Raw genomic sequence first — 20734 nt, forward strand, 5'->3', positions numbered from 1 at the left:
GAAGGTTGGCAGTGCAAGTCTCCACCTGGGGCTGCTCCTGCCTCCAAAAAAAAGTGTCAGTTGAGCCCASCTGGAGCCACCCATGGGCTCGCTGGTCCCTGGTGGGTGCTGCCACCCCTGCACGAGGCTGGCTCTTCTCGATGCAGGGGATGGCATGCATGCCAGCGCAGGTGGGCAGTGACAAACCGCTGTGTCTGTCCCTGCTCAYGGAGAGCCAGGCTTCATCCTACCACCGCGCGAGGTGACAGGTTCAAGCCCTGTGTGCTTGCACCCCAAAGACTGGGGAGGGTTGGTGAGTATTTAGGAAAAGGGTTAATATTTTCCAGACGTAGGAATTATTTGATTAATTAGAAAAAAAATCCGCTTTTAGCATGGGGAATTTGCAGCCATGAAGCTTTCCGAAGGCACGTAATCCCCTCCGGCGCGGCAGGTAGCCGCGGGGGCCGCGCAGCTCTGCCGTCTGGACCCTCCTCGCGTACCGTGACGCCCCCAGAGTCCCAAGCGGAGTGTAATTTTAATTCCTCCCCATCGTTTGCAATTAAAGCGGAGAAAGAGAGAGAGGAAGGTTTCGGAATAGCGGGCGGACGTCTCGCGGCACAGCTTGGCAGCGCGCGGCGGCATTGTTTTAAGCCATTCAAGGCGGTTCGAGTCTTTGATTGCCGCTAACAAAAGGCCTTTGATTTCAATCCTTGCACGTTCATAAAAGCCATTAAGCCCCTAATGTCTGATGTTTTTGTGCTTTTAGGCATTCGTATGTTAGATGGCGATGTAACAGATGTTGTTGAAGCGAAGTCGCTTGGCATCAGACCCGATTACATTGACATTTACAGCGCGAGCTGGGGGCCAGATGATGATGGGAAGACAGTTGATGGACCTGGTCTATTGGCCAAGCAGGCTTTTGAGCATGGCATTAAAAAGGTGTGGAGAACAGAGCGCCCCGGAGACGCGCATTCCTCCCTCTGCTCCGTATGAGATCCCGGCCCCGGGGGCGAGCGTGCGGGGGGCGCGGGAACGAGCGCGCGGCCCGCGCTGGGGAGGGCGCCGGGGAGCCAGCGACAAGGCCGCGTCTCCTTCCTCCCGGCTGAGGCGGAGCCCAGGCGACTCCCGAACGCGCCGCTGTGTGTCCCGTTCCCCCTCAACACCGTCACCACCTCCCTCCTCCTCCTCCTCCCCCTCCCTCCGCTCCTCCTCGCCCTGCGCGCCTCCGCGAGCTGGACGTGGCGGCTGAGCTCGGCTGCCGGCGCGGCGCTCCCGGGTCCGCCCGCTGCCAGCCGCCTCCGCGCCGTGGGGAGCTTCRCCGGGAAAACCTGCCCTCGCGGCCCGCCCTGGTGGCAGCTTTTGCCCTGCACGGGCAGCGATGGYGGCGGAAAGGAGCCTGGCCCCATGCCGGGCGCAGCCCAAAGGCCAAGGYGCTGACCTGAGAAACTGAAGGCGTCTCCAGCGGGACGACTTTGTTGTGGCTCCGTAGTTAGGTCAGGCAGGGGGAAGCGCCTCTCTGGGCCATCCCCACGCTTGCCTTCCCCGCTCCTTCTCCTCCAGCCTGGCTGAGCTCCCGCTGTCCTCTCACAGCAGCTCCGCCATCTTAGGCCTTTCCCCTTTTCCCGCCAGGAGGGAGCGGCCATTTTGTGCCCACTGGCGGCCATTTTGGGGCCTGCGGCCGCTCCTCCCACCCCAAGGTGGCTGGGTCGGAGGTGGGACAGGCTCGGGGCTTCTTGTGGGCACTGCAAAAACTCAGATAACTGCTATTTAAGTCCTTGGGACTTAAGCGGCTCCATCCAAAGCTGTGCAAGGGCTCTGGGCAGCAGCCGGCACGCTGGGCTGCGCTGACAGCATGCGTCGATCCTGACGGATGGCTGTCACTCCCTCGGCAGCGTGCTTCGGATATCGTGTCCTTCCCGTGCTTCTTTCTAGAAAGAGGCGTTTTAAAAACGTGTCCAATACTGGCTTAAAAACACTGGGCAAGAGACTGTTCTTGAGATACGTTCGCCACCGCCGCGGTAAGTGACCGTCGCTGCTCCAGGCTTTTCCCGGCTGTTTTCTCCGGCGCGCGCTCCAAGGGGTGCCGATGTCTTCGGCAGGTTTGTTCTGGCTGCCTCAAAGCCTCAAGCAGCTGTTCTGGAGGCTTGGGGTTGTTTTGTTTTATTAAAAAAAGTCAGCACGGCGGGGGGAAAATGTCGCCGCTGGGGAAGCGGGGCTGGGGCGCGCTCCTGGGGGCTTGCAGCACCTCTCGCTTGGGCTGCTTCGCTTCGGCTTTTCTTCTGGCAATTTCTTTCTTACGAATTTTTTTGCAAGGGGCTGGAAGCTAGGCAGGGTAATGCAGGTGTATTTTTTCTTTTTTTTTTTTCTTTTATCTTCTTTTGGCAATAGCCCTCCTGGCTGGTTTGTCCTTACAGCATCGCAGCGTCCAGAGCTCGGAGCTGGGGAACCCTGGGCTGGCAGTAGGATGCTGCTGGGTCTGCGCTGACGCTGGGTGGCCCCCGCCTGGGTTTCTTCCTCGGTTGAAACTAGCTGAGCCGTTACCTTTTTTTGCAAAGCGCTGTGAGATTTTTCAGCTGGAAAGCAAATGCACTGATGTTGGGAGTTGCTCCTGACCCAAGGCTGCTCCAAAGGCTCTGCCTCCAGCCYTAATGTTATCTAAAAATAGGGTGGAGTGTTTTTCCCTCTATTTACTTAATTTCCTGCCTGGGGTAGTTAGTCTAAAGAGGAATTCATTGAAGTGCATGGGAGTTCACTCAATATAAATACACAGGAACAGGCTTCTTTGTAGACTTTTTTTTTTCCCTCCTCCGTATAGGAGCTGTAAGAGGGAGCAGGCTGYGGCAGGGCATCTGCCTGGTGCAGACCCTCAGGCCTCCATTTCAGGGAGCTTTTTCCAAATCGGAAAGCAAAGCCTGCCAGCTGTGTCGGAGGCTTGCGTACGGCGGGTTTTCCTGACAATGTCCAGAGTGAGCGACACTGGGTCCGGTTCGGGCCACAGTGATCAGCTGTGCCCAGTGCGTCGCAGGGCAGAGGCATATATCCAGAGGAGGGAGCCTCATGAGGGGCATCAGAGCATCAGACCCTCCAAATCCAGTGCATCGTGGGGTCTGCGTAGGAAGCAATCCCCTTTTGGCCCCGTGTTTCCCTCCCACCACCTCCCTCCGGCTCAGCCCCCAGCACCTCTGGCATTTGCGGCACACAGCACCTTGCATGTGCAGCTCCTAGTTGCCCACTCCCTGTCTTTAAATAATGAAGAAAGCTGTAAATGGATAGTTAGCGGTAACCTTTAGCCCAAGCAAACGGCTGTAACTGAGTTATAAATCTTTAAAATTGAGTTTTTAATGGAAACATTAAAATAACCTTTATCTGTTAGCAATAGGACTGCACTGGGGTGATTTATCTTCTTGTTACTTGCTCCTTCTGCCACACCTTATTAGTTCCTGAGCTAATGGGGTGATATTTATCCTGGGCTCTAACTGAGTGTCATTAAACAAGAACACAAGCCAATGGTGCCAAAGCAGTGCTRTGAAAATGGGGAGAATCCAACCCAGCCAATGTCAAATGGATGCTCCTCCAGGAGTGAGCTGCTTAGTTGTGAGCCTTGGCCAGGGGCGATTTCCAGTCCTTTAAATGGTGTCTGGATCAAATATTATTGTAGTAAGGAGCCCATTGCCAGAATGGCATTGGCTTAGGAATCGTTTCAAATATAGAGGTTGGGTGTTTCAGGTCTCCTTGCAGAAATTTTAGCAGTTACTTGTTTGAGAGCAAAGGGAAAGAGTTTCTTCCAGTCTGATCTCCAGGAGTTGCTACATTCGGTGATCTCTCACTCAGCTGGAAAACACCTTTAGGTGTCAGATGTGTATTMTTTTAATGTCCTCCAGAGGAGGAAAATGCCATTTATGTGCCTGTTAGTGTATTCATGCAACCTTGTTGTGCTACTTGAACCACTTTCCTCCCATGCAACTCTTCTGGGCTCAGTAAGACACAGGGTTTAGGTCAGGACAAAACACATCCCTCAGCAGAGAGGGATTGCCCTCCAGCAGTGCTGTCTGCTTGCCGCCCAGCTAGTGGGACCAGATAGCCTTACCACTTTCCTGGAGCACCTGGAATTGCAAAGCTCTAGGTGTGGTGCTGTAAGCCCCTTCAGCTCTCCAGCATACCTATCTGCATTGAAATCTCTGATAAATCTGCACACACCTTTGGCAATTAATGACTGCTTCTAGATGATCAGATTAGTGTCTTGGGAAATCTTAGGTTGTCCATGGTGAGGCTGGTCTTTTCCTGTTCAGTAGATCGGTGGATTTTGCCATTTGTCATTTGCTCTGTGTTGCTGTATTGTGTCTGGTTCTTGCTAGCCATGCAGCAAAGCTGTGCCCTAGCGAACATGCAGAGCGCATCCGGTTCCCTTGGATATGGTGTGCATTGACAGAGGGGGACCAGCCCACATCAGCAGGCCATGCCAAAAGCACAGGTCRGGGCAGAGCAATCTCGTAGATCCAGGAAACCCTAGAAAGTGGGGCTAGAAGTCCCAGCGGCAGCTGGGCAAAGACTCAATAGATTTGAAAGCTTCTCCCTTGACAGAAAGCAGTGTAATAATTTCACTTTTTTTTTTTTTTTTTAATGGATCTCCAGATAACTCTATTAATCTTTGCTATGGAAAAATCCCCCTTATTTGGCTAGGAGGCAACCCTGATAATGAAAACTTTCATAAAGTAAGGAAATAGCCTTACTTGTCCTGTGTATCTGGAGGCAGGGTCAGGGTCTCCAAGTAGGAGAGCAAGACAGGTAATAAACCATCCCTCCCCACTAATGCTTAAAAAAAATACAATAAACTCCAGTGAATTTCTCTGGAGGAAGGCTGCRTTTTTTCGTGGAGGAAGATACAGCCAAGCAGTAGGAGGGAGGTGAACTCTGAATCTGCCCAGGCTAGCTCCAAAATAGCACTGTGGCATGAGTAACTCCGAGGGAAGTCGAGTTCACCCCAGCTACTCTCYGGCTTGCTCTGCCACTGCTGCTTGTGGATTGATTTCCTGCCAAGCTTGGCAGGCGTGAGCCAGGCTCTCCAGAGAGCCGCGCGTACAGGGACAGAAGTGCAAAACTTCCATTTCAGAGAAAGGCAACTTAATTAAAAAGGAGCATGATATGTTTTAGTGTATATCAGTGGAATGGTTTTATGGGCTTTCTGGGCAGCGGCTGGGACTGTGCTAACTTTCCTGCCCTTGTCTGTCTGTGCTTGGTACCTGCTTTGTGAGACTATGATCCAGGAGGGGGAGGCCAAGGAGGCCCAAGGCAGGGTGTCCTGCAAAAATGCACCCAGGTGGAAAGCTCTTCGGAGCCCCRTGTTCCCCATATTTGCTTCCCCTAAAGCCCCACCGGAGAGGCCGAGGTYGGCTGAAGTCAAGAGCCTTTCCTCAGCACCCACAGAGCTCTGTGAAGCAGTTAAAGCTGCTGGGGTTTAGCAAGCCGCTGCTCTGTCCCAAACCCCCTTAGGTCCAGGAAAAACTTCTTTTGGCCCCATCTGAGAAGCAGGCAGGGCTGTTGCTCTGTACAGCTCCTCGTGCCCTTCCCACTCAATGTTTTTGCACTACCCTCCATGGTGCTGGGTTATTCCTGGATTTACTTTGTGGAAAAATGAGTTCAAACTGTGTCCTAGCCACCCGGACACCAGCACTGACATCTGTCCTGAGGAAGGGCAAGCCAAGCCCTCCCTGTACTGTGCTGCCAAGTTTGTTACAGGCCCCTCGTTTGCGTGTTTGGCTGTCAAAGAAGTGTGTGTGGAGCGCTTGCCACCTTCCCCCGTGCTTCTCTCTCCCCTCCCGGGCTGGAATTTCCCCTGTCTCCAGGGAGGTCTCAGAGGCTTACTTGCCTTTCCCTCCTTGGCAAATTAAAATCCTGGCCAGAGCTCTGTCAGCTCTTGCAGATGTGGTGCCTGACAGGGACTGCTCCATCAGATGTTCTTGCCAAGGTACAGGGGGAAAAAAAGACTAAGATTAGAAAAAAAAAAAATCCCAGAAGATATGTTATCGGAAGCTTTCTTTTGGTTTGGGTAGGTGGTTTTGCAATGGGCTTTGTGGGCTCCAAGCAAAGGAGATGCTGTTTTGGGGGAGTTTCCTGCTGATTCATCCCACAGACTGTCTGGGCTGGGCAGGTGGGGTGGGTGAGGTTGCGTTCCTGCTCCTGTATGATGTGGTGGGACACAAGCCCCCYCCATACATGACTGGAAAATGCTGTGGTGGAGGTTTCAGCCTTGTGCGGGTGCTGTGAATTCCCAAGATTTTTGCCCTTTGAGAAYTTGCGAAAGACACCAAAATCCCATTCCCCTAAGACTCTGCTATTCTTTTGGATAGTCACTGCCTTTAAAACTGAGACTCACTGCAAGAAGGTGCACATGTGTAGCGTGTGAATGAGATGGCTCCCAAGGCAATGAGGGCTCAGGCTGAGGCTGGGTGGGGTGGACTGGAGAAGAATGGGATCCACACCGGAGGATGTACGGATGTACATCCTAACCTAACCCAAAATCCTAACTCTAGAGGGACGATGATTACAGAAGCAGTTACATCGTGCTGTGTTACAGTAGCAGAGGACTGCAATTCTTCTCCTTCCTGTACTGATATCTGAGTTTATTCTAGAGAAACGTTTGGTCTCATCACATATTTTTCTGTTTGGCTGCAGGGCCGCAGGGGCTTGGGGTCCATTTTCATTTGGGCATCGGGAAACGGAGGCAGAGAAGGTGATTACTGCTCTTGTGATGGCTACACCAACAGCATCTACACTATCTCCGTCAGCAGCACCACCGAGAATGGGTACAAGCCCTGGTACCTGGAGGAATGTGCCTCCACCCTTGCCACCACCTACAGCAGTGGAGCCTTCTACGAGCGAAAAATAGTAAGCTTTCTCTTCTCTTCCCACTTCTCTGAGTGGGACAGCGCTTCCCTGTAAGCTTCCCCTGTGGTGGCGATAGCCCAACACACGACTTAGTAGCGCCAGTTTATTTTCCTAGAAATGCTAGTTCATGCTGTAACAGCCTGGCTGCATTTCACCCCAGAGGTGACTGCTTTTTGGCAGTGGTGAGGCAACGCACCTTTCGGATGGGAGACTTTAGTGTGAAAGAGGTTGAATATAAGGAGCCAGTATGAATGTAACTGCTGGTGGCTTGGCAAAGTTTCTAGACATCCTTACTCCAGTGGACTCTCTCTTAGGAATTTATTTACTTTAGGCATCATTTCATTTTTTTTCTTTTTCTRTGCCTTGGCCCAATTCAGCAAACGTTTAGGCATGTTTATCTTCAGAGTCATTTGGACTTCTCAGACACCTGAAAGGCAGCATGGGCTTGTCTGTAAGATCTGGGCCTTACCGTTAGCTCTGTGGTGCGTTTTGCTCATGGTTTTTCTGGTGAAACTCTGCAAAATTGCTCAGGAGAAAGGCTCCAATTGTTGCTTCCTTGGGAAGAACCTGGGCATCTTTTTTTTTTTTTTTTTTTTTTTCCTTTTTTTTTTCCCTTGCATCTGTGTGAAAAGCTTTGCTGGAGATTTGCAAAAAAAAACAAGGGTATACAAACATTCACCTGTCTCCTAAGGTTCCCTCTGCTTAAACAAGGGCATTTCAAGGATTTTTAGCCTGAGACAGGAATAAAGAGGGAAGATGGAGGTGTGTAGCAGGGGGCTGGGAAATCTGAATGCAAGTCCTTGCTGTGCAGCACAGTACAGCCCTCGGGTGCCCTTGTTGAGCTGCTTAGTGTCTTGGGGCTCAGCTCCCCACCTGCAAAGCAGGTATAGGAGCAGCTCCTCCTACACAGATATTATCTGAGGATTAATGCATTAAAGATTGTGACATTCCTGAGGTCTTGCAGGTGTTTGGAGCCTGATATTAAGAGGAACAAATGATGGACCTTGCCTGAAATGCATGCACATGCAGTAGTTTGTCAGCTGAATAAACATGGGGGAGGTATTTCCTTACCTACCACTGCCACCCGCCATATGCACAGGCTTGGAGTGCTCCTGCCCGGAGCCAGAGGGTGTGATCAGTGCAGGCGAACAGCAGGGCTGGGGCAGCTATGCTTTGATTAATTTAATGGGAACACAATGCCAACTTACAGCCCAAGTTCGACCCATCTTCAAAAGAGGCCTCTCCATTTTCACAGTGATTGCTAAAGTCACGTGGAAGTCTGTGCTGCAAAATTGGTATAGTTAATCAGCAGTTTTGTGCATTCTGCTCAAACTGAGCACCCTCTGCTTCCAGCAGAGGCAGGAAGGGCTTTGCTCCAGCATTGCACAGCATCTCCTGTCTCTGCTAAAGCTGCGCCTGTGCATGTCCTGCTGCAGAGCGCCTGCCCTGGAGAGGTAGTGCCTGCCCTCAGTGCCTGGCACAGCAAGGGGCATGGGTAGGGAGCTGGCAACCTGGCTTGGCAGCTACTGCTGCACGTTGATCAAGGTAATTGCTTCAAATATGTTTGAATAAAACATGCCTGAATTCAAAGGCCCATCTGGCTATGCAGCAGCATGTTTGAACAGGATTTTGAGTACATCCTGACAARACTTATGCTCAGCAAGGTTGCATGGCTCCAGGAGGCACAAGGTATATTTTAGCCGATTAGTCACACAAAGGTGGATGTGGGAGTGCTCYGATGCCAGGACAACAGCTTTTAAGAAAAGCCAGTGAGCTCTTGTGTTTCCCATTTGGTTTCCTCCTTCATGCTGTTACAATAGAGAGCTTTCCCTCAAAGAAGCAGTAAAGCAATGTCACAAAGGGCTAATGAATCTTTTTCTGGACATCTCGGATGTTTTTTCCCTGCTGTGCAGGCTATATTTGCCCTGTCACAACAACTTTTGTGGTCTCTTTGCAGCAAGACATTTCCGTATGAAAGTGTCCGTGCGTCATCTGCAACTCAGACAATCAAAACATCACTCRCTAGTGCTGCACATTACCAGAGCTGATAGGGAATTTTTTACCCAAATTATTTTTTGGCAGAAAATGAAGTTTTTATGCATCAAAATTTTTTCAAGAATGATTGCAGTTGTGCCCCCAAAACATTATGTACACCCAGAAGCCAGACTTGAAGTGTCTCTGTTGGGGGCCATCTTTCATGATGCTCACATCCCACATCAGTTTACCAGCACATAGGTGAGCAAGCAGCTGTGTCAGAGCTGGGCAAAACCAGCAGCTTCTAAGACAGCCTCACTGAGAAGCAGAGTGACAAGTTCCCCCTGCAAAATCTTGAGATTAAATCAAAGCCCACAAACCTTTTAAAAATGTAATAAGCTGAACATCTCTCCCCACCTTTGCTCTCCAAGCTTTTATTACTCAAACTTTGARCTTCTCTCTGAAACTAGAAGGCTGGAAATGCTTTTCTTTCCCATRAAAATGGAAATTTGTGCAAAATGCTAGAAATGTGAGCTGCAGCTCAGCCCGCTGCTTCACCTCCCTGCCCRGTCCTGGTTCCAGACCCCTCTGCACAACACAGCATCACTGGCCCTGGCTGAGCTGCACTGGCTTCTCTCTGTTTTACTGAAGAGTGTTTTCTCATAGGCTTCTCAACAGTATTATTTTTATGAAGARAAAATAAAAATAAGGTGCTTTTAAGGAAGGCACCTGATACAGTGGAGCTCAATGGGAGACTGGGACAGTGTGGGAGTGCATCTTGCTCTGTATGGAGATGCATGCGCCTACCCTGCTCACAGCACTCCAGTCACAGCTTTTGCTCTGTCTGCCCCACGGCAAATCTGACTTCCCCCCCGTCAAGTAGATTTTGCATCTTTTAGCAAGGTAGCTGAAAGTGTGGGAGCTTTCTCACTCCCTGAACGCTTCCGCAGCCCTTTCCTTTGGCTCTGGGTGCCCTGGAAGTCTTGGAGTTGCCGTGGTAGTTAGGTACCCACAGGCTCCACTTCCCAGTGGCTGCTCAGAAGTATCTTAAGCAACTCCTGAGCTCTCAGCGGTGCATGGCAACCTCCTGCCCATGCAGGGARTCTTCCTGTTCCACAGTCTTGCTGCAAAGCCAGCTGCACCGCTCTGAGCTGCAGCACCTCTGTCCACAGGTCACCACGGACCTGAGGCACCGCTGCACTGACGGCCAYACCGGCACCTCCGTCTCTGCCCCCATGGTTGCTGGAATCATCGCCTTGGCTTTGGAAGCAAAGTAAGTTAACTTTTCTGCCCTCACTGCCTGCTTTTGGGTGGGATGTTTTCAAACTCAGTATCCGGTGATCAAAAGTGGACAAAAAAAAAGGAAATGTATTTTTCTCTGGAGCTGCTCAAAATGGGCCAGAGTTATTCTGAATTGCTCCTCTTTTACAAGTTTTGATACCGCACTGTTACTTWGTGTTTTATTGAGCTAATTCTTCACTTGTCCCCTCTTTTGAAAACTTGAATTTTGTAAGTCAGGCTTTTCATCTGATACATTGAAGCTGCTGACAACCAGCTCTGAAAGGAGTTTTATAAATACTTTGTTGAAAAAATATGCCAGAAAATGTCATGAAAAATAGAAAATGTCTGCAAAAGTGATARTTTTCACCAAGTGTTCCATTCAGTGTAAAAGGACTGCTTTTGCATAACATCAAAAATTCACGCAGTATGAACAACAGCAATCCTCTCCCCATTTSAAATGAGCTCTGGTGGGAAATGTGAGCTGCAACTCAGCCCRSTGCTTCACCTCCCTGCCTGGTCCTGGTCCCAGACCCCTCTGCACAAYACAGTGTYGTTGGCCCTGGCTGAGCTGCACTAGCTTCTCCTTGTTTTTCTGCAGAGCATTTTCTCATAGGCTTCTCAACAGTATTATTTTTATGGAGAGAAAATAAAAATAAACCCAAGCCATGGCTCTGTTTCCCAAAGCTACAAATAAACTGCAGGTAAGCATGAGTGGCAKAGTGCTGCAGAAGAATAATATGATCGCATTAAGAGATGGAGTTCGTGGCATATCTAGTTTCATTTGTCTTCATCAGTTTCCCCCCTCTCCTGCCAACTTCCAGCCATTTGGCTCAGTTTTAAATCCCAGAGGCCAGGTTGGGTGAACACATTTCAGGAGATGTCATTTTCATTACAAATACATTAAGAGTGTTATATRTAATTTTTGGATTGTTTCGTTGGGGCATAAAATGCAACATTAAGTACCAGAGCATGGTGCGGAGAAATGCAAGCACTCAGACACTCCATTACGATGAGAAGGAATAAATTGTATTTCTCCTCCTAGATGTTGTTTGTAGAATTATAAATCAATCCTTGAGATACTCAAGAAATGACTGTAAGAGAAATCATGAAAAATTCTTCAAAAATATCTCTGAGCTGGGGTCTTGGATGATGTTCAAAAGCCAGCAGCGCCCCATGTCCAGCACCCACGAACACAAAATCATCATGTAAATTCTGGCTAAGGTCTCACCTTGAATTTCATTTTTCTGTTAAATGAAAAATATTGCAGGAAATGGAATCTCTCATAACTCCTACAAAGGTAGGATTTGGTCTGCGGCATGTATCAATGAGCTGTTGCATTTAGTACCCCACACTGGGATTTGGTTCATTCCTGATTTGCTCTAATTACACCTTGGAGCACGAAAGCTAAGTATGTTTTGCCTGAAATAAATGTCTGCAAATGTCCTCAACCATGTGCCATCAGTCCCCTCTGGGTGGCCTGAACACTGCTCCTTCCAGAGTGCCGCAGCCAGCGCCACCCGCTCRGTCCTGGGTACCACAGGCAGCTACCAAGCTCTCATCAGGGCAGATAGCATTTATCAATAACCATTGATTATTRATATTAGTAGCTGAGGCTGGAGTGGTGCGTCAAGGCGGTGCAGAGCAACAGCTTCAGTATGGCAAAGGCACCTTGTAACCAGTGTTCCTCTGTGCCTGTGTCATTGTAGCCCCTTGCTAACCTGGAGAGATGTCCAGCACCTGCTGGTTAAGACCTCAAGGCCAGCACACCTGCGAGCGGCYGACTGGAAGACAAACGGTGCAGGGCACAAAGGTGAGGCAGGCATGCGGGATCAGGTCCATCCGTACTGATTGTCGGGTGAGTGTGGAGAGAGGATCTTTGCAAAGCCATCTTTTTTTATTACAATGATTTGCACAGCTGAAATTCAGCAGTCTGCTTTGCTTGTCTTTGTGTTGTCTCCTCTCTGTTGACTCACATTTGGATAAGGAGTTTTATTTGCAAAAAAGTCTGCAAAAGGCAAAATAAAGGCCCACAAAGCCCTGCTGACAAGGGTGTTTTCCCTAAATGACCACTCTCAGCTGGTTTTGAGCTGTGCCAGCTGTATCGCAGGCTGTTGAACAGCRCAAGGAGTGGGCAATAAATTGCAGTTCAATAAGCTCTGCAAAAACCTGCTTGTCATCGGCTATCCTGAACAGCAGAGCCACAASATCTGCTGCCCGTTTCATCAAGCAGTAGCTGGTTGGTGCTCAGGGATTTGAGACAGTGAAAGAAGATGGCTAGAGAAGAGCTAGCTGTGCATGGCCCGTGCTTCCACTGGGGCCAGAAGCCCTGCCTGCCAGCCCACASTGCAGTGCACTGCCCGAGGCATGGTGGCTGAAAAAAACCCCAAAGTCAGCCCTGGCCCTTGTTAAGCGGTGGCTGCCTGCATCAAAGGTGAAAAGGCTCACGGGCAGCTTTCAGCTGAGAGGGGCTGCTCCCTGCCACGGGGCTTTTCACAGCTCCAGGGCACCTTTGAGGTGTAACTTAGCCAAGTTGATTAGTGCCTCATACCAGAGCAGGAGCAATTCTTGTGCRTTCCCAAATGGCTGGGGGATGTTTYGGGTGTGTTGGTGCTTTGYAACACAGCCTGTCAAAGAGATGCTGTGGCAAAGAGGTGCTGAAACTTCTGCTAAGCCAGGACAAAGCAGCCCTGTCACGCTGCACAGCGCCTTGGGAATTAGCCAGAAGCAGTTTTGGCTAGGATGGTGACTGACGTTGCTGCAGGGCATGGCTGTGCTAGTCYGGTATCTTCGCACGGCATTTCATGAGTGGTAGAGCTGTGCTGCAGCTGTGCTGTATAGGGCCTAAGTACCCGGGTAGATTTCCGAGCCGTTTTCTTGACTCTTGAGGAGCATACTGTTGTTGCTGCAGTTCTGCTCATYGCTGCCTGACTGCGCCATCTGCCCCGTGCCCCTTTCATGGGTTGTCTTGCTCCAGGGGGAGGTGGGGAGCTTGGCAGCAGGTTGAGTCCTCTAGCTGGTGAGGAGCCTCAGGAGAAGACCTTTTCTCCATTATGGCTTTGCATACTTCAGCCTTCCTTTGCTTGTGGTTTTGTTTTCTCTGAAATGCTGAGTGCCAAGTATAAATTTATTCCCTCCCCTCCCCCCTCCCCCACAGGTAGCTCTGGAGCTCAAGCAGTGTTTTTAAGGAAGTGGGTTTCTGAGTCTTCTCTCTTTCCAGTTAGCCATCTATATGGATTTGGTCTGGTGGATGCAGAAGCTATTGTGATGGAAGCTAAGAAGTGGAAAGCAGTTCCCCCCCAGCATGTCTGTGTTGGAAGCCTGGACAGGGTGCCCAAGTGAGTATTGCTGGCTGCGAACCCCTCCTGGGTCTGAGGGATATACAGCCTCTTGCAATAAGGGTTTGGTGAAGTTTTGCAATGTAGAGACTCTGCACGAGGCTCAGTGTTTTCTGGTTGCCTGGTTTCAGGGAGGAAGCAATACCCTTGCAAAGACTTGCTGAGTTGTGATTCGCTGTGAGCATTTCAAAATCTGATTTTCACCCATTGGCACATCCAGCCAAACCCTGAAATGGAGCTTTGGAGACCCTGGATATCCCGGGAGTGATAGCTTAAGCTGGGGGAACTTTGACTGGGGTTCTTGGGTCATTCYGAGCTGCCTTCCTCAGACAAGCCAGATAAGTTTCATGTATTTTTTTGGATGATGTTTCTTGGTACTGATGTTGCTTCTGAGATACTAAGATATCSCTGTTCCCTATCCTAAGTTCCCTGTGGGTTGTCTTTCGTGTTCACTGCCTTGCTGGGCTGCTCTGCAGGAAGGAATATAAACTCTACAGAAGATTACAAGCAGTTTGCTTCTTGGAAATTAGGAGTCATGGTGAACAGGACAAGCCCTGTGGCCTGAAGAGCCTGTATGCAAGCTGTGACAAAATCCCTTGCTATTTCGSTTCATAACAATTACCAGATACAAGGGTTCTGGGAGCTAATGCGGCCTTATTTACAGTTTGAGCTAAGAAAGCCTGCTAAGCTCTGTTCTTCTCTGTACAAGCATCTCAAGCCTGGCAGTAATTCAAAGCACCAGGTGAGCTCCTACCTCAAAGCAAGGGAATATTGATGGATTTTAAAGTCARAACAACCCCTGCCAGCTGACCTGATGTCCTGTGTATTGATTCAGAAGTGCCCACCCGGGATCTGCACCTGCAGCGTGATGACAAGTGGGTCCCGCAGGGGCTCTGTCGGACCACGTTAGGCTGCAGATGATTTATATTGCTCTTTCTGTGCTCTCAGTTCCCAGGCAGGTGATCAGCAGGAAATTTTTGAAGGCTGAGAGTGCTGTTTGCCACTTTGGAACTGGCTTAGGGAGACCAGAGTATTCACCTGCTGGCTGCTATGTAAACAGTGATGTGTTGGGCTGATACCTCTTTTCCACAAAAGAGCTCATTTTGACTTGAAGGCACCAAAAATGGTAGCTTGTTACAAGGACTTCTCCCACTTCCCATTAGAGTAACGCCGGCAGTCTCTTTGAATTTGGTGTCAGGTTCAGACCATTTCAGGTTTGTATCATACTACTGGTAGCTCTTTACCTGCTAGACTGAAGGGTGAGATCAGTGATGTGAGCAAAGGGATTTACTGCTATAAACTCCTCGTGCTTCCCTGGGGTATCACAGCCCAGCATTAACTGAGGAGGTGAGCACGGGAGAAAGGGCTACGTTAATAAYTGCTCTGCTGGTGCATCGACAACTCGTCCTGCACTGGGTTCACTACAGCAGGAGTCGTCGCCTACAACAGGCAGGCACTGACGGCTGTCATTCCGGCATTCCCAAATACAGACGAGGCTGGGCTGTGCTCTCCAAGGCCAAGGCAGGCCAGATGCCTGCGGGGCTTGCGTAGACCCTTCTGCCTCTCTTTAGGCTTGATCCATTCCCAGCTGAAACCAAACTCCCATTATGCCAGTAGGCAGATATTACTCTGCGGGAAAGCAGGCATTTAAAGGAGTCCCAGTGTCCCAGTGCAGCGACCAATTGATTGATGAAAGTGGCATAATTTTCTCTTGAGCCAGATTAGARTGTCTGGCAAAATCAAACCTCCTAGTAAGACACAACCTCATTTTTTAGAGCAGATAATTTGTTGATCAAAAAAGCAAAATTTATTTGGAAAGAATTAAGAAAGCAAGAGTAATGATTTGTAGCCAAGTTTGTTCATAAAGCAATTTATCTAATAGAGACACTAATTGCAAACCAAAGAGAAACACTGCACCGATAATTAAAATAAAAAGCTCACTTGGAGCCCATAAGGCATACATCTTGTTCAAAAGCATCTTGTTACTGTAAAGCAATTCAGCAAATTCCGGTTCTAGGACAATGTATTGCAAGAGAGGATGCAATAATTTGCTGCTTTTTGCTGTGAAGCAGTAGGAAACCAGGTTTAAACAAAACAGAGCGTCTGTGGCTTGCTGATAGGAAGCAGAGAGGCACAGCACAGATGAGAAGCCAAAGGAAACACTCTCAAGTTATGTCTCATTAAGGAGCCCCTCCTGCCCCTTGTTAAAATGGAGTTTGTGGGAAGAGATGGAAATACAGAGAGCAGTTTGGTGCGGTTTGGATTGCATTTTGGGGGGAAACTTACCCTGCTGAAAATGTTGGCACATTTAAGCAATTTTACATCCTCTGTCTCTCTATCAGTCTTGAGCAAAATACGTAAAGGGCACAGATGCGTGCGTCATCTGCGCCCACTTACACACCAAGTAAGCAGGTATTTCCTGAGAAATATGAATAGGCTCAAGCTGTTGCTATTAATGGTCAACAATTTTCCACGTGACGCATTTCCCTACTTGCTCTTGCTGTTCGCTTGGGCTTTTGCTTGCAGCTGCCCAGCTGGAGCAGCAGCTGGCCACTGCTGCCATGGGCTGGGGATGTGTCTCGAGTTTGTCAGTTCTTAGGGCTTAAGCGCTGTGGGCGCATATCTGCAGCCCTGACTCTGCATGTGGGCTCACCTGCAGCCTTGCAGCAGCCCCTGCCTCTGACCCTCCCCTACCTCTGGCTTTGCGTGGGTAATTCAAAGCACAGGTTATTTAAAAGCTTTGGTCAGGTGGCCGCACTTCAATGGGAGCAGGTTACCTGAGGTGGAGGCTACACACCTGGAAGGAAAACASTGAAAAGGGCCAGGTCTAAACAGCATTTGCTCAGTGAGAGTGAAATACCTGAACCTCTTTAGCATCCTGGCACCCTAAGGAAAGGTATTTTTTTTTCAATGAGGAACACATGAAGCATCTCAGATGTTGTCCTTGCATGTGATATTTTTGAGTGATCACTGGTCCTCCCAGGAATTACATCACTGTTTATAACTATTTTGATTATTTTGAATGACTAAGGCAAAATAAAGCCAAACTATGTGATCGCTGTCAGACTCCCAAACATATGTACTGAAGTATCTTATGAGGAAGTCTGCGAATAGGAGAGAGAGGGACTGCCCCTGCTAGTAGATTATGCGTTAGCAGCACGGATGAGAAGCATCCTGGGACGCAATTCTTCCCAGGGCGGTGATTAGTCTTGCATTTGAGCATGTGCCCTCTGAAGCCCACGCGTCTTGATTGCCTTTGGCCAGCCATGCTGCAGCTGGTGGTCACTGCTGGGCTCAGCCACTGGCTTTGGGGCACTGCAGCAAAGTGCCTAGGTCAGAGCCTCTGGGCTGGTAGGCAGGTGCTGGGGAGAGACGGCACCCATGGCCCCTGAGCGCGGGTGGGATGAGCCGACCCCTGGCCAGCTGCTGCCCTGTCCCCAGGCACCTCTCCCCAAGGACGAGCACTCTGCCATCTCCTGCTGACGCTCCGCTTGTTCCTGCCAGGTACATCCGTGCTGACCACGTGGTGCGCGCCACCACCCTCACCAGTGCCTGCGCTGACCATTACGAGCAGCATGTGGTTTACCTGGAGCATGTTGTCGTGCGCATCAGCATCGCGCACCCTCGTCGGGGGGACCTGCAGATCAGCCTCATCTCCCCCGCGGGAACCAGGTCGCAGCTCCTTGCAAGAAGGTAAAAGCAGCTGCTGTGGRGCCTCAGTCCTGTGCCAAAGGGTGGGGGAAAAAAACAAAATGCAGTTTGGGAAGGCAGCTTCCCTGGCCTTTCCTTATCCCTTTCTCGTGCAATGTTGGGGAGCTGCTGCCTGAGCACACAAGATGGAAACAGCCTTATTCTCCTGACTTTGAACTAGAAATGTGAAACCGGTAGGGACTGCTGTGTCACAGTTCACGAGAAACTGGGGGGAAAAAAATGGTGTCATCGCCTTTCTTAAGCTGAGTCAGGCTTCTGGCATCCCAAATTGTGGTCCCTCAGTAACTGTGAGCCATGAGCATAAGTGTTTACGGTGGTTTGAAGACTCMCAAGTGTTATCTGGCTGTTGAGCAGCTGTTGGAGATGCTGCTTTTTGCTGTCTTGCCTGTTGCCTTCCTCTAGGAACAGGGTTTGTTTCACAGTTTGCCTGTAACTAGGAGGAGCAGAAATGCTGCTTCTCCCGTTTTGGTGGCTCCTTTGCTTGAGTATTTTACAAAATGGGATTTCCAGATGTGGGGAGGCATTGGGGCTTGCAAATACTGGCACCGCAGTGCAGGTGGYGAATGCTCGGCGTCCTTGTGCTCTGCCTCGAGCCCTGCTTGGAGAGATGCTCCGTGGGGGCCGAGCCCTGTCCTGGCACCTCCTGGGGGAACRCAGTGCAGGAGGGCCAGAAAGGGGCCTCAGAGCATCCCATGGGCAGCTTGACACAGCGCCTGCACTACCGGTACGTCTCCAGGCCCCTTCCTGCTCCCCTGGGCTTTCGGGGCCAAATCTCATCAGCCCTGACCTTGCCATGGCTCAGAGCACCCCASGGTGGGCGCTGCCACGTGCCAGCTGCCGTCTCAATGGGCAGGTGTGCTGTGATGCAGTCGTGGGAACGCTTTCTGCAGAGGTGGCAGGATGTGGCCGAGGGCCCTGGATCCGGCACCTGGCTCTCGGTGAAGTGTTCGTGGTGAAAGCGAGATGCCAGCAGCCGTTTTGGCTGTCTGTGGTTGCCAGCACGCCTGGCAGCAACCCTGGCAATATCTGTGTGAGTGCAACAATCTGCCTCAGGCCTCAGCGCCAGCCTAAGGTCTCACTGGTAGCCAATAAGCCTGCTCAAGCTGAAGCCTCAAGTCCACAGAGAAATGAATGCTTATTTACATATCTGCCTTTTCTAACTAAACAAGATGTTCAGACTCATGCTTGTCGGTGCATTGCTTTAACGGCTGCTGTGCTGATGTGGGCCCCTGACCTCCTCACTCCCGTTGCAGGGTGTTTGACCACTCTAATGAAGGATTCAAGGGCTGGGAGTTCATGACTGTCCACTGCTGGGGGGAGAAGGCAGCGGGGGAATGGACCCTGGAGATTCACGACACCCCGTCCCAAGTGCGCAACCCYGCAGCGCAAGGTAAGGGCCAGGCACAGCCCTGGCCCACGTTTGCAGGGCGATCGGGTCCCGCAGAGATCTCACTTGGTGTTGCACTTACTTTGTGGTGGCTTTTATAGCTCTGTTTTCTGCAAAATGTTACTACCCAAATTTTCAAAAAACAGCTATATTAAACAGAGCCCCAGAACCCAGATCAAATCACTTGCTCTGGAGGGGCCGGTCACCCGGCTAAGCATGGAGCCTGGAACGAGTTTTCTCCCAACAGTGAATTTGCTGCAAATGAGAGCAAGGTTTCCAAAATTAAAGTGCAGTGAGTCAAAATGAGGAAACCTAAGAGCTRTAATTTTTGTTTGTTTGTTTTGCTTTGCTGCTGGAACATCTGCAGTGTGGGCAGGGTTGTGCAACATCGCAAAGAGAAGATGCCCCTTGGGCTGAGGACGGACATCCTGATCTCCCGGCTGCCACTGTGCTGGCAGCGGGGGTACTGTCCCTGGCCTGACCCCCTGTTTGTCACTAGCCCTGCCATCCCACTATGCCCATCGGCATGCTCTCTGACCTCTTCCCACGCAGAGGAGCTGGACTGGCGCAATCCACCCCCCTCGTCCTGCCGGAAAGGGGCAGCTGCCTTGTGTAATGGTGGCAGCAAGGCATGAAGGATCCTGCCTTGGGCTAGTGTGAGTTATGGGGGTGTTAAAATCCAAGCTACCATTGATAGAAAGCCAGAATTATATTAAAAAATTTCTCCCACGCAACATTCTGGCAGTGGGTACATGTGGAGGTTAATTGCACAGGAAAGTATTTCTGYTTTTTGCCTTAGCCTGAAATCTTTTGAGCTACGAGTAGTAGTAGAGAAACACCCACAGAGCTGCATTTTTCCACCTGTATTTATGGTTTGCAAAAAGGCGAAGTACTCCCCTCTGGGACGGCACGTGCATGGAGCTCCAAATGGAGCCATTGGTGGTGGAGCCATGGAGACCTTTCCAGGGAGGAAAGGGGCTGCTTTGCAGRGCAAAGTGCAATGATGGTGTGCGGAGAAGACTAGAGACCAAGGCAAAAATGGTGTGCTAAGGCAAATAGTTTCACCTATGATTTAATAATTAATTATATGAGGCAACGCTAATTTTGGCCTAACTGGGGAATAATCTTCCAGCTGCCATGCAATTGCTTCCTAGGGCTTTGCTTTATATGCATTTTCAACATGTTTGTTCAGCAAATGAAAAATGAACATACTGAATCACTGTTAAAGAGATTGCATCTTATTTAAAGCAGACAGGGAAACACAAGAGGAAAAAGAGAAAAACAGGAGGCAAAAGAGGGAAAGTGTTCTCAGCAAGCGGCACTCGTGTAAGCAGGAGCAGCAGTAAGGCCGTTGTCCGCTTCTCYGCTTCGACCAGGGACCCCGTGTGCTGGGCACAGCTCCTGTGATCTTGAGCTGACACTAGGATGCTGCCGAGCCAGCTCCTCCCGCGCGGCAGCATCAGGCACTGGCCAGCTGCACGTAGGGCTGCTGTGCAAAGTGCTGCGGCTGCGGCAGATATTTTCTCCTCTCGCAGCATTTACAGCCCCATGGGGAGATGACATTTACAGCCATTCGGATGTTATGGTTGGGAGGCCTCACCTTCCCTTGTGAGTCTTCAGTTCTGCTCTTTCCTGGATTTCTAGCCTGTCTGCCACATCTACATGGCCCGAAAAGCTGTTAATGATGGTTAGGGCGTTTCTTTTTTTTTTTTTTTCCCCTTCTGCTGATACAAAAGGGGACAGTGTTCTCAGAAACTGTGCTCTGGCTGCTGTTTGGTTCAGATGCAGAAATACCTTAAACACTCTTAGTCTTGCCATCATTAACCCCCCCTTGATAGTATTAGAAGTCAGATAGCAGACCATGCCTCGGCTTTCTGCTGTGAGGGAATAAGGCCTCATAAAGTTTTGTCCCTTCTTTCCCGTGGGCCCCAGGGCCACTTTGCAGACTCCCGTGCTGCCTGGCCCTGGCGAAGGGCAGGTCATGGTCGCCCTCCCTCGCACCCTGTCTCCACTGGCATCCCCTTGCCCGATGTCAGCCGTGCGSAGCCAGGCCTGGGCTTGGCCCCTCTCCCTGAGAGAGTCTCAGCTGTGCTGCATGCTGCTCACGGTGACAAAATGCCCCAATGCTTTAGAGTAAATTCACTCTCCTGGCTGGAGGCTTATGGCTGAACTCTTCCCAATT

General features: G+C 50.3%; 1 protein-coding gene across 1 annotated transcript in view; it reads left to right on the forward strand.

Annotated features, from left to right (window-relative positions):
- The window catches only part of PCSK6 (proprotein convertase subtilisin/kexin type 6), a gene marked incomplete at its 5' end in the record, with an annotated part of 48973 nt that overhangs the window by 13449 nt on the left and 14790 nt on the right, over nucleotides 1-20734 (forward strand). Inside the window, 7 exons of the mRNA XM_085308752.1 lie at nucleotides 746-918; nucleotides 6652-6864; nucleotides 10011-10111; nucleotides 11826-11929; nucleotides 13337-13454; nucleotides 16959-17147; nucleotides 18419-18555. Coding sequence (XP_085164878.1) covers nucleotides 746-918; nucleotides 6652-6864; nucleotides 10011-10111; nucleotides 11826-11929; nucleotides 13337-13454; nucleotides 16959-17147; nucleotides 18419-18555 — 1035 coding nt within the window. The remainder of the gene's footprint in view (nucleotides 1-745; nucleotides 919-6651; nucleotides 6865-10010; nucleotides 10112-11825; nucleotides 11930-13336; nucleotides 13455-16958; nucleotides 17148-18418; nucleotides 18556-20734) is intronic.

This window comes from Rhea americana, unplaced genomic scaffold (assembly GCF_003343005.1).
Source record: "Rhea americana isolate MKP2758 unplaced genomic scaffold, rheAme1 scaffold_28, whole genome shotgun sequence".
NCBI classification, from domain to species: Eukaryota; Metazoa; Chordata; class Aves; order Rheiformes; family Rheidae; genus Rhea; species Rhea americana.